Source organism: Carlito syrichta, unplaced genomic scaffold (genome assembly GCF_000164805.1).
Source record: "Carlito syrichta isolate Samal-C Ts95f unplaced genomic scaffold, Tarsius_syrichta-2.0.1 Scaffold306592, whole genome shotgun sequence".
In the NCBI taxonomy this organism is placed as follows: Eukaryota; Metazoa; Chordata; class Mammalia; order Primates; family Tarsiidae; genus Carlito; species Carlito syrichta.
The window spans coordinates 428,300-440,931 of NW_007250688.1; the positions used below are offsets into that span (position 1 = coordinate 428,300).

Genomic DNA, 12,632 nt, shown 5'->3' on the forward strand with positions numbered 1-12,632 from the left:
CTGCTGCACGAAGACTGAAAAACGCAAGTTGGCTTATGCAGAAGCTACCTATGCATTCAGCAGTTTCCCCCATGAAAAGCTCACGATGACTTTTCTTGATACCCTTTGCTGAATCCCAATCTGTGAAAGTATTTGAAGACTGAACACAGCAGCAGGAAAGAGAATAAGATGCCCACACTCCAGATCCTAAGAGGGTTCCCTGCCAAACTACCAGCTGTGGAGAAACCAGCCTAGCCAGGGAAAGAACCATTCAGGACAGAATGTTCCTCATTTTCCCAGCTGGTCGAGATGAGTTTAAAAAGAATTAAACTTCAACCCATCCCAAAGCACCAAATGATAACTTTAGGCCACAGACTGGATGCGATACTTTCATTCTCTTTTCTGATGCCTTTGTTTTTGGCTAAGAATCACAATAGCTATCAAGGATCTCTTAAGCTCTAAAACACTCAGTCCAAATGTGCATGTGTGAAGTGGCTCTGGTATGTTTTATTGTTGCCCTTTAAAAATTGCCTTAGACACTGGCCCAATATTGTTGCATTCAAACATATTTCTGCCACAAGGACTGAAGAGTACTTAAGTATAATTTTATTCTACTCGCATCAATGCCATTTACACACAAAAAATGTTTGGATCACTTCGTAAGTTATAACATTCCAGGTTTTAATATTATAACAAGGACATAAACGATCATTTCCTGAGTTAACAGTGCAATGGAAAATTTAATCTGTATTGCTAGTAAGACATTTTACAGCATAGAAACATGATCAAAGTGATCATTTACTTTATCATGTCATAAAACACAAGTGATTATTATAGAACAGTGATACAATTCAAATGGTAAGGAATCTGTGATTCATAACAAAGAATCCTGTATGTATCTGTTGCCATGATTGACTTTCCAGGTCAAATATCAGTAGTAAAATAAGTTACGGTACAAAAGAAGTTACCTATATCGAAGGAACGTCTGACTTCATTTAAGAAACTGAAGTCAGGATTCTAGTTAACCTTTTATTATATACAAAAATGCTCTCTTAAAAAATCCTAAGCAATCACAAATTTAGATAAGCTGGTTGAATAAAGGACAATGGCAGCTCTTCATGCTGTAAAATCATGGATCTCATCTTCAGAAAAGTTGAGATCATGCAGAAACCTGAAACAATAAAAAACATGTTTCTAGGGAAAATGTTTAAAAATAAAGAAATAAGATCAAGTTTACCATCATAACCATAATACTTTCCCATTTTCCCCATTTAGTATGAATTCTTTGAAAAAATTTATCACTTCTAAAAAATTAACACAAATTCCAAAACATCATCAAATATCTAACTCATAAAATATCAAATATCTAAATATCAAAATATCATCAAATATTTAAATATCAAAATATCATCAAATATCTAAATATCAATTGTCTCATAAATATCATAATTTTAAAAAATAGTTGGTTTGAATCAAGATCCAATTAAAGTTTACTCATCATGATTGGCTGATTAGTCTTTTAGGTTTCTTTTGATCTGTAAGTTCCCTCTCATTTCCCCTGCCACCATCCTTTAATTTATTTGTTGATAAAAAATCAGATTTTTACGTGCTGCATCTCCCACAATTTTCATTTTGGGGCATCCCTGTGGTATCTCCTGACAATATGTTGCTATGGCCTCAAATGATCCTCCCATCTCAGCCTTCCGAGTGGCTGGGACTACAAGCATGTGCCACCACATCTAGCTAATTTTTTTATTTTTTTGTAGAGACAAGGTCTCACCATGTTGCCCAGGCTAGTCTTGAACTCCTGGGCTCAAGCAATTCTGCCTTGGCCTCCCCAAAAGCTGCGCTTACAGGTGTGAGCCACCATGCCTGACCTTTGTTATCTGTAGTCACTGTGCTAAGCACTTCACAGGCCTAAGTCACATTGTTTCTTCCTTTTTACAGGTGAGTGCACTAGAGTTTAGAAAGGTCAAGTAACTGGCCCTAGGACTCCCAGCAAATGATTGTAGGATGCTTGTAAGTGGTAGGTAAGTGGGATTCAGACCCCACCTGGCAGTTTCCAGAGCACACACACGTTATATCAAAGAGGACCAGTAGGGCCCAGACATGAGGAGGCCACCTGGTGCAGCAGTCGAGCTCGTCACACCCATCCTACTCTTCCAGCCACATATCCCGCCTCTCCCAGGCAGGTGGCTTCATTCTAGCCAAGCCATCGAGTCTTAAGGTGCACCCTTAATGCACCTGTTCATTCTCTGGCTGCTCTGCCCCTTTCTGGACTGGAATTTCTCAGTCATCATACCAAGCCCAGGTCTTTTTTGAGCACGCAGCTCCCGATCCTCTAACACACACACACCTAGGCAAAAGTGACTCCTCACTCTGAATTCCTGTAACACATTGTTTTTAATGCTAATAAGAGTATTTACAATGTTCTGAGTAATATTTTAGTTACCAGTATGTGCATTTGTTTCCACCACTAGACAGCATGGGCCTTGAAAGCAGAGACTGTTTGGCCAGGCATGGTGGCTCAAGTCTGCAATCCCAGCAGACTTTGGGAGGCCAAGGTGAGAGGACTGCCTGAGCCTGCAGGTTTGTGACTAGCCTCGAGCAACATGGTGAGACTTCGACTCTACAATAAATCAAAAATTAGCCGGGCATGGTAGCACGTGCCTGTACTTCTGGCTACTTGGAAGGCTGAGGTGGAAGGATCACTTGAGCCCAACAGGTCGATGCTGGGGTGGCCGTGAGTGTACCACTGCGCTCTAGCCTGGGTGATGGAGTGAGACTCCAACTCAAAAAAAAAAAAAAAAAAAAAAAAAAGCAGAGCCTATTTTCTCCATCCCTGTAATGAAGTGGGTATTGAGTGGATGAGAGATCCACTATTGGTTGCGAAGTTATAAGCTTCTTCTTCATTTATTTTTTTAAAAACGGGCGCCCAAGTCTGTCTCTGTTTCCCCATCATACAAATTGACAAATGTTTACCAAATATGGAGAGCATGTCTGGGAGGGCTATATTTCTAACTCAGGTAGCAGACACGAGGTTACCTTGAGGGGAGCCTAGGAGTGGGGATCCCACGAAAGAGTCGTTCTTAGCAAAAAGTGGGATGTGATGAAAGATCTCTATGATGGACAACTTTTTAAAGTGCCACATCCACGAGGCTGACGAAGACAAGTCGGGCTTGGCAGCTGCAACTCCAGTACTCGGGAGGCAGAGGCGAGCGGACTGTCTCAGCCCAGGGGTTCAAGACCAACCTGGGCAACTAGAAGAGACCCTGCCTCTGCCGTAAGTCAGAATATTAGCTCGGTGTCGTGGTGCCTCCTGTAGTTCCAGCCGCTTGGAAGGCTGAGGTCGAAGGACTGGCCAGCAGGTCGGGTCCTCACTGAGAGTCTTAAGGGCAGCTACTATGAAAAGCAAGTACTGATTTGAATCAAGCCACATCTCCGTGTGCTACGCAGCAGTGCACGGGTGAGCGACAGCAGGGATCTGTGTGTGGCTTCTTGGCAATGTTGGGAAAGCCAGCTAGAACAGCACTGAGAGATTTGCTCTCAGGTAAAACAGAAAAGAAAGCTATACCGGTGACAGTCAACTTAAAACATGCACACAAAAAAAGATGCTAATTACTTAAAAGTATTATTGACCAGGCTCAGCGACTCAGCCGGTAATCCCAGCACTTTGGGAGGCCAAGACGAGTGGATTGCCTGAGCCTACGGGTTCGAGACCCACGTGGGCAACTTGGCGAGACCTCGTCTCTACAATAAAGCAAAAATTAGCTGGGCATGGTAGTGCATGCCTATAGTTCCGGCTACTTGGAAGGCTGAGGCGGAAGGAATCGCCAGAGCCCAGCAGGTCGAGGCTGCGGTGGTCAAGAGCGTGCCACTGCACTCCAGCCTGGGCGACGGAGTAAGGCTCCAACTCAAAATAAATAAATAAATAAATAAAAGTATTACTATACTGCAATCTATGAAGTACCATTGAGAGGCTTCTAATATGACAGTGTCAATACAGTGACGGTAAGATTCTTAGTCTTTTAAACCATATCATTCATTGTCACTATAATTTCAACAAATTTGCTTGAGCTTCAAAAGACTGAAAGTTTAAGTGGAAACTTAAATTTTTTTTAAAATTGGGAGACACTAACTAGAAGCACATTTTTCAGAAAGTGTTAAAATCCAGCAATATACTTATATTTAATTAAAACGCTTTTTTGTTTTAACTTCTTGTATATTTTATTATATATTGTATTGTTTTTATTTTTTTGAGTCAGAAGTCTCATTCTGTCAGGATGAGAGTCAGTGTCATGATCACGGCTCACTTCAGCCTTGACTCCAGGCTCAGACGATCCATGTACCTCAGCTTTCTGAGCAGCTGGAACTACAGGCATGTGCCACCGTGCCCGGCTAATTTTTAAATTTTTTTCGTAGAGATGAGGTCTCCTTATATTGCCTAGGCTAGTCTTGAACTCCTGGGCTCAAGTGATCCTCCCGCTTCGACCTTCCAAAGTGCTGGGATTATATGAGTAAGCCACTACACTCAGCCTAACACACTTTTTAAATACAGTATGGAGAGAAATACTTTGTAATGCCTTTATTTATTGGCTGGGGGGGGTCAATCTTTTTTGTAAGTAAAATTAAAAACAAAATAGCAAGATATAAAATTATCTAAAAAATGTTAGGCTCAGTTATAGACTAACCAAGAAAAATGGGACATTTAACACAGCCATATTTTAAGACCATCTAGAAATATAATAGTGACTATATTTAACAAAATATTTTACCATGTCATCTTACAGTTACATCTCATCAAAGTGAATCTGAAACAGGATGGTTACTACAACTGACTTTTCATTATCCAGGCTTCAACTATTAGTCTTGCCTTATTTATGTTATAGTCTCTTCCTTTTGTCTTGCTGCCTTGGCTTTTGATGACTTATTTATGATTTACTAACTTTCACCCAGTTGCAGAGGGTGAAGATCAAAAGCTACAATGAGATGGATATTGCTTACTAATGACTATATATTATAAAACTTTGGGACGATTATGCAGTCATCAAAAAGGACAGAACTTCACAGCAACCTGGACAGACTTAGACTCTATTATACTAAGTGACCTATCTCTATCACAGAAACAAAGAACCGAGTACCACATGTTTGCACTTACAAGCGAACCTTGAGCAATTACTGCCACACCCTAAGAAAGGGATTGGCAGCAGTGGGAAACGCCAGGGAGGGTGGGGTGCAACAGGCAGCAGTGGGAATCTGCTGGGGGAGAGGAGGCAACCTCATCAACAAGCGTACGTGTGTAGCGAACATTCGTATGCCTAACCCTGAGTTGTACCCCACATCCAAAAAACAAAAAATTCATCCATCCATCAATCAAGCCTTGATGGAAAAAGAGGCTGAGCCTAATGTACCAAAGAAGCTTGTGGCTCCAACCTCGTGACTGTGTCCACACTGGCAACACTGACTGCTGCCCAAACCTAACTTTTGTGTTCACACGAGGGGTGACCCCCCAAACCAGAACTTTCTCTTGGAGGGCAGGCCCCTTGTAGCGCCCTTGGAACTTGTTTCGCAGGATCCGACGGTCAACCAAAGTTTTTATCCGAAAGTTTTGAGAAGGTTGCATCATGACTTGCAGAAGAAACATCCCAAATTGGGGCAAACAGGTGACTGGTTCTTCCACCATAACAAGACATCTGCCCACACCATGCTGAGTGCTCAGCAGTTACTTTTTGACCAAAACCTGCATGACCCCATGCCTCACCCTCCCTATTAGCGCGATTTCAGCCCAAGCAACTTTTTTTTCGTTTTCCTGGTTGAAAAAAGTCCTCAAAGGGAAACGTTTTGTGGATGTGAAAGAGGTGAAACCAAAAAACGGCAGACGCGCTAAACGGCATCAAAACTGTTAATTCAAAAACTGTTTTGAGAGGTGGAAAAAGTATCTTGATAGGTGTATTATATCAAATGGAGAGTACTTTGAAGGTGACTGACGTTTCAACATGTAAGAATAAATACACAATATAAATACATGGCAGTTTTTTTTGGGGGGGTCCTCCCTCGTAATCCAACACTATGGATAATCCTGGCCTCCAATCCTTCAACTATATGAAGATTAAAAGGTTTATTATTTGCTTAAACTGTAGCAGATTACTAAAGTGCAAGTCCATATGACTAGGAAGAACTGAGAGATAAAATCCCTGCTATCTCTGAGAGATCTTCATTGCCAAGTGCTGGACATTCTGTTTCCGGCCACATACACTGCGACTCACCTTAGTCCTTGCTCTGTGAATGGTGCTGGTCCACAAATGCAGATGAGGACTCTGGATTTGTCCACACTTCTTTGCAAAAATTCAGAAAGAAGAGCTGGTGAAATGTGTCCCAGTTTGCCATTCCATTCAGAAGTAGGTGCTGAGAGAACAAATTCAACATCAAATCTAGGGAGAATAAATAGTTTTTAAAAGTCAATTATTTAAAAAATATATCATAACATTTTTTAAGTTCAATAATACATTTCTCCCCCCAAGTAACAGTTTAATATATAAAGATCGACGTACTTGCTAGAAAACCACTGGGATGGATGAATTATAAGTAAAGGTTGAACAAAACATACAAGTAAATCCGTATTTACTAAGGATTGGCTTTTCCTATAGATAAGAAAAGTCATTTGGCATTTTTTTTTTTGCGGTGGACCTCACTCTATCACCCAGGCTGGAGTACAGTGGCACACTCATGGCCACCACAGTCTCGGCCTGCTAGACTCAGGCGATCCTTCCGCCTCAGCCTTCCAAGTAGCCTGAACTACAGACGTGTGCTACCACGCCCGGCTGATTTTTTATTTATTGTAGAGACTACATCTTGCCCAGTTGCCCGGGCTGGTCTCAAACCCACGGCTCAGGCAATCCACTTGCCTTGGCCTCCCAAAGCGCTGGGATTATAGGCTGAGCCACCGAGACCAGTCTGTAACTTGGCATTTTTTCATTGAACCCAATAGGATGAGCGCTCCAAGGAATCTCAGAGAATGCCACAGTCCTATGAATAATCTGCTGGCGTAAGTCACAGTCAAGAGCAATCACCAGTGACACATGAATTTTCATCTCTGGCTCATACCTCTCCAGCGACTTCCATACCCTAATAACCGGCTAACTAAGAAAACCACTGACTTGGCCGTCTCAAAGGCCCCCAGCCTCAACCTGTGATCTCGGAGCTCCAGACCCGACATCCTGAGACCACACAAGCCAGAAACCCGGGATTTATCCTGAGAACCTCTGGGTCTCACCCTCACCTCCGACGTATCACCAAGTCCTGGCTCGACTTCTCAGCCTTCGCTGCCATAACACTGCCCAACCTCTTCCTTCTGCAGTGTTTCTGCCGCCCCTACCACAGCATCAGCTCCAGGGAAGCCCTGTAGCTCCACCAGCCAGGCGTCTTTGTTTTGTGTGTCGCCGAGATGTTTTCCCACTCACAGCCCTTCCTTCCGGTTGTAAACACGCAGTCCCCAAGACCATGGCTGCATCGTCTACCTCCCCAGGGGCCGTGTCTGCTTTGGTTATCACTGTGGCCCCAGCGGCCAGCACACAGGAGACAGACACTCAAGTACCGTGGAAAGAAACCGATGAAAGTAAAAGAAAGGGCACAGAACCAACACAGAAGGGAAAACACCAGATAAGGTCTCACAATGTCAACTACAAACCATTTCTTCCCACAGGCTTAGTCATCTACTACATAAACTGCGGGCTTTTCGAAAAGCTGCAATAAATTCAAAATTCTCTACTCTGTTGCATTTTGGCAAACATGATGAATTCTTACTATTTCAATAGCATCACACCAAACGCATTCCTACATGTTCCAGTGAGTAACTGAGATATTTTCTGAAGAGTTGCAAAGACTGGTGGCACATTAATTTAAATCTTAAGAAAACGTTGACGTGAACAGCGTCTCTTGTGAGGGCTGAGACCCACAGAGGAGAACAGCAACGCTGCGAGGCTGGCACAGCTGCACTCACATCTGTTTCTCAGCGGGGGCGAAGTTCCCAAGGACTGAGGTGCCTGGCACAGCAGCACTGACCAAGAACACCAGCCAGGACTCGAGAGCTAGTCCCAGCTCTGCATGCAGTCCCATCTTCAAGGTCCTACGTGCCCATTTGTGGAATTTCTCACGATTCTAATATTCGATGATTGTAGGCTCAAAGTGCCTGCAGAATTCGGTTTACTTCTTACCTGCAAGGTTCCCCTTTAGTAGGAGCAGCAATACGCGTCCACCCTACACAAAGCAGTCTCCCCAAATTCTTTCGCTAGCCCTCTTTTTCCTTCTGAGCGCCTAAAATCAAGACCATTTTAGATCATTTCAGGGTGTGTGCAGGATTCGTGTCTGTCCTGTTCACTTCTGTAATCAGGCCTTGCTCAATGCAAGCACACACAAAGTATCTGCTGAATAAAAAAGGACTTTACTGACAAAGAGGCCACATCAGCCAAAATAAAAGCTGTGCTGAGGATGAAGCCATGTGCTGACATCTATGAAGCGACATAAAAATGTACATGATTTCATAAGTGCATTTTTCTGGGGAGAAGATCCGTAATCTTTTATCAGATTATCAAAGCGGACTCAAAAGCAGCCATAAAACCACTATCTTAAGAAATTTCCAATTATACACAGATATTTGGATAAAAGATAGAAATTGCCCTATTGAATTAAAAGATAAAAAATGGTTTTCTGTGGTTCTATTTCCAGTGATCCTACCTTTGGGATAAAATTGCTATGATATATAAATTACGGCTGAAGTCTCTATAATCTTCAGTAAGTGCCTATTCATAATTTTCCTTTTCTGGGATGCTTAAAAAAAAAAAGCCTAATCAGTGGCTACTTTCTGCAGACATCTACTAAATGGAAATAAATAACCGAGATTCTTACATAAATGGGGTAAACTTCTCATGCACTTTGTGTTTATTCACATACTGGTACCTTGACTGTAATTCTAGGCACTCAATGGAAAAAGTAAATAAGCAGTTTGACTACAATTTAAGGATACTGTAAAGAGGCTGCTAGCCTGCTTATCTCCTCCATCTTAGGACCAGAAGCAATCCCAAGGTAAGACTCAAGAATTCTCTAACGACGGATTTCTTGTAACATGTCAAAACATACACGGTTCCTGTGGAATCTTCTCTCCTGGATTTTTCTGAATACAGGCCAACTTATTGTCTGAAACAATTATAGCTTTGAGATGCTAGAGGCATGGGGGGACGTTAGTAAACATCCTAAAATTCTTTCATAATTTCAAAGTGCCAGAAGGGACTAGGACCCTTGAACAAGTTACTTGAAAATAAATTCAGATAATTCAAAGCATCACAAAGAAGTGAGAGTATAGACCTGCTATTGATGAATGCCTATGTGGTCTAAAACGTCAGTAAGGGAAACAAGCTTGTCAAAAAATTTATTGTAAAGTAGGCTGATAGTGATCTGACAGCAAAAGTCTTGAAATGCAAGACTTCGGTGTACATGACATGCAAGCCTGCTGCCATCCAGCAATTTATTCCCCCCTCTAGCCAATCAGCTTTGACACCGACCTCCTCCCTATTTCTCACTTGTCCCCTACCTCCCCATTTTTACTGCCACCATTCCAGATCAGGACCTTATAGCTCTTGTCTAAACTACTACACTAATAGCCTTCGCCCTTTATCCATCTGACACACCACCGCCCTTCATTCTCCTAACAGTCCATATCCAATCTTGCAGCTTCTTTGATTAGACAGTTTCAGTGATTTCTCATTGCCCACAGATTAGGATTTCAGAGTAGCTTAGGCCCCAGCTTTTCCTGGTCTTTCCAGCTAAAGAAAAATACTTGGAACTGCAAGAAAACTTGCTATTTGCTCATGAAAAAAATAGCTCACAAAGCTAGGAGTGGAAATTAGATACAATATACATAATTATGGGAACATTTCTCAAAATGAATCTGATAAGACACTAGCATGCCTCCAGCTGTTAGTAGTTATTTCATGAAAACAGGCTAAGTATCAAATAAGTTTGGGTTTTAAAAAGTTAAATGCATTTCTCTAGAATTTTGGAAAGTCTTGAATATGCTAAGTTCTTCAAGAAGGTATATATTGTTTTTCAAACTTATTCAATCATAGAGCCCATAGGGGGGAACACACAAACATTGCAAGGAGCACATTCCAAGAAACACACCATTGGAGGAACACCTCCTGGGAGGAACAGAAAGTGGTATAAGGGTCTGGATTAGGGGCCTGCACATCTGTGTGTATCAAAGGCTGGGGAAAAAGGGGAAAAGTTCCAGCGTATTGTTCAATTTACGTATGCTTCATAATCATCAGCTTTCTCTATCTGAAGTTGAATGGATACAGCGTCAGTCCCAATACTGACAGCAGAGTACAGAAACATACAGGCTACAGAGCCTGCCTGTACCACAGGGAGGAGCGCGCAGGCGTCACCGGCCTTCCTCCCACGTCCACCCAACATGCAGTATTGACGTAATGTATGAATTGCATTCAAGTAATGTCGTAATGTATGAATTGCATTCATCACCTGATCTTAGCCTACCCTGTTCCTCGACCGTAACACATCACGAAGATTCCAAAACCGATGGAAGTTTTGGTGGGTTTATTTTTATAGTCATTTCATAGTATCCTTCATGCACAGTATTCAGTTCAGCGAAACACCTCTGCTCTGTCACTGAAACACGAGAACATCCCAGCCCTCATGTCTTCACTCATGCCATCCCACGACCCCAATTCCCGTCAACAGAAATGCTGTTTCCCAAAGCCCCTTCTTACATGAGGCTCTGATGTCCCTAGTGTCACAAACATGAAATTACTTTCTTCTCCCTAGAATTCCACCACATGCTATCTGTTCCTCTCAAGGCACAAACTACACTTCAGACCTTCTCCACCATTAGGGCAGTCTTCCTCATCTACAGCATCTTCTCCCCATGCCAGACACACTTCGCAACCAGTGAGTCCGCGAGTGCTTAAGGCGATGCAGGCGATCTTCTCCCTCCTGTTGGGGCAATAACTGGGCAGACGGCCCTCTCTTCTTCTGACCCCTCCCCAGTTGCTGGCATCCTCCTCTTCTTCTCTTCCCCTTATGCCCCCCATCAGTAACTCATCCTCCATTTTAAGGGGAAAATAACCACACTAACAATATTAAGTGTGTTGGGTAGAATATTCTGTGCTGATTACTTTTATCTTTCAGAGGCTACTTAGGAAAATGTATCAACAGCCTGAGAACACTTTGACCTACTGCTTCTGATAAACTTTTGTCCTGAATAGCTAGAAAGGTACAGGGTAACCTCTAATCACCATGTCAAATAGTAGGGAATTGGCTAAATAAATTATGGTGTGCCCGGATGACTGAATATAATGCAGTTTTAAAAACCATGGTACACTGCAGGGTTTTTCAGCAGGCTCTACTGGCTATTGGCACTTGGCGCCAATCATTCTTTACTGTGGGGAGCTATGCCCGCAGGATGTTTAGTAGCATTCTTGCCCTCCACCAACTAGATGTGAGTAGCATCTCCTCCTCACTTGTGACAATCAAAAATGGCTCCAGACATAAATGCTCCTGGGGCAGTGGTGCTGATCTAGGTTGAAAACTACCTGTTGATAACACTCTATACATAGAATATATACAATGCACTAAGTACAAAATGTAGTTGTTAAAAGAAAAGTCAGTATGACTACATTATTTTAAAAATACAAACGAAACAAAAAAAGGGCTCTGTGTGTGTGTGTGTGTGTGTGTGTGTGTGTGTGTGTGTGTGTATAGAAAGATATAGACTTGATGTTAATAACTGCTCTTTGGGTAACAGGATTATGGGTGATGTTATTCCTGTACTTTTTCATATAAATATGTATTAATTTCATAAATAGAAGGGAAAATAAGCAAAGACTGTTTATAAAAAGAATGTACCACTAGTTATACTAAAATAAGGTTAATTACCTCCAAAACTGACTTCTTTGAAAAGGAAGGAAGATAACTTGTCATGTTTACATATTGCAAACTGCTTCACTATCAAGCTGTCCCCCTCCTCCAAACGAGCTCTGCAAAAGCAGAGAACTCACAGAGCCAGCGCAGTCTGCTAGCTGGCAGGGTGGCAGTGGGCCCACATGTGAGACAGTCAGCTGAGCCTTGTAGCACTGTTCATGTATTGGAGAGAAGAGTAAGTGATCTTCAATTTGGACTTCAGTTTTACACGGTATTAGTCAAACCTGCTACTGCCCATAATTTGCCTTCTGTTTTCTCTCATTTTTTCATGAGAAAAAACTAAGATTTTACTAGACTTAGAATGCTGTGAATTGAACCTCAACTTCTGGAATTAGCAGTCAAGTATAATAATACATTTGGATAAAATTTGGGTAAACTAATTTTCTTCTGTTCAAACTTCATACTTAATGACATGAAAACTGGATTTAAATGCCAAACAAATCCTAAAAAATTATTTATAAAGCATCTATATTTTCACAATTCTATTGAGAGTAGCACTAAGGGAAAATGAAGAGACATTCACTAAACTGCATGAAAAAAACCAACGCAGTATCTTTTCACGTCGTACCCTGTGCACAGGCATACAGTACATGCCTAAACATATTTCATGAATGAAGGAAGTCTGTTAGAAACACGATAATTCTGGGCTAGGCACCTACACC

At 42.0% G+C, this 12,632-nt stretch overlaps 1 protein-coding gene across 2 annotated transcripts in view; it reads right to left on the reverse strand.

Annotated features, from left to right (window-relative positions):
* Positions 1 to 563: 563 nt before the first annotated feature.
* The window catches only part of LOC103265450 (cytochrome b5 reductase 4), a 94,976-nt gene continuing 82,907 nt past the window's right edge, over positions 564 to 12,632 (reverse strand). For both annotated transcript variants that reach the window (XM_008063113.1, XM_008063112.1), the window contains 2 exons: positions 6,246 to 6,410; positions 564 to 1,150 (listed from right to left, as the gene is read on the reverse strand). In XM_008063113.1, coding sequence (XP_008061304.1) covers positions 1,096 to 1,150; positions 6,246 to 6,410 — 220 coding nt within the window. In that variant the 3' untranslated portion in view covers positions 564 to 1,095. The remainder of the gene's footprint in view (positions 1,151 to 6,245; positions 6,411 to 12,632) is intronic.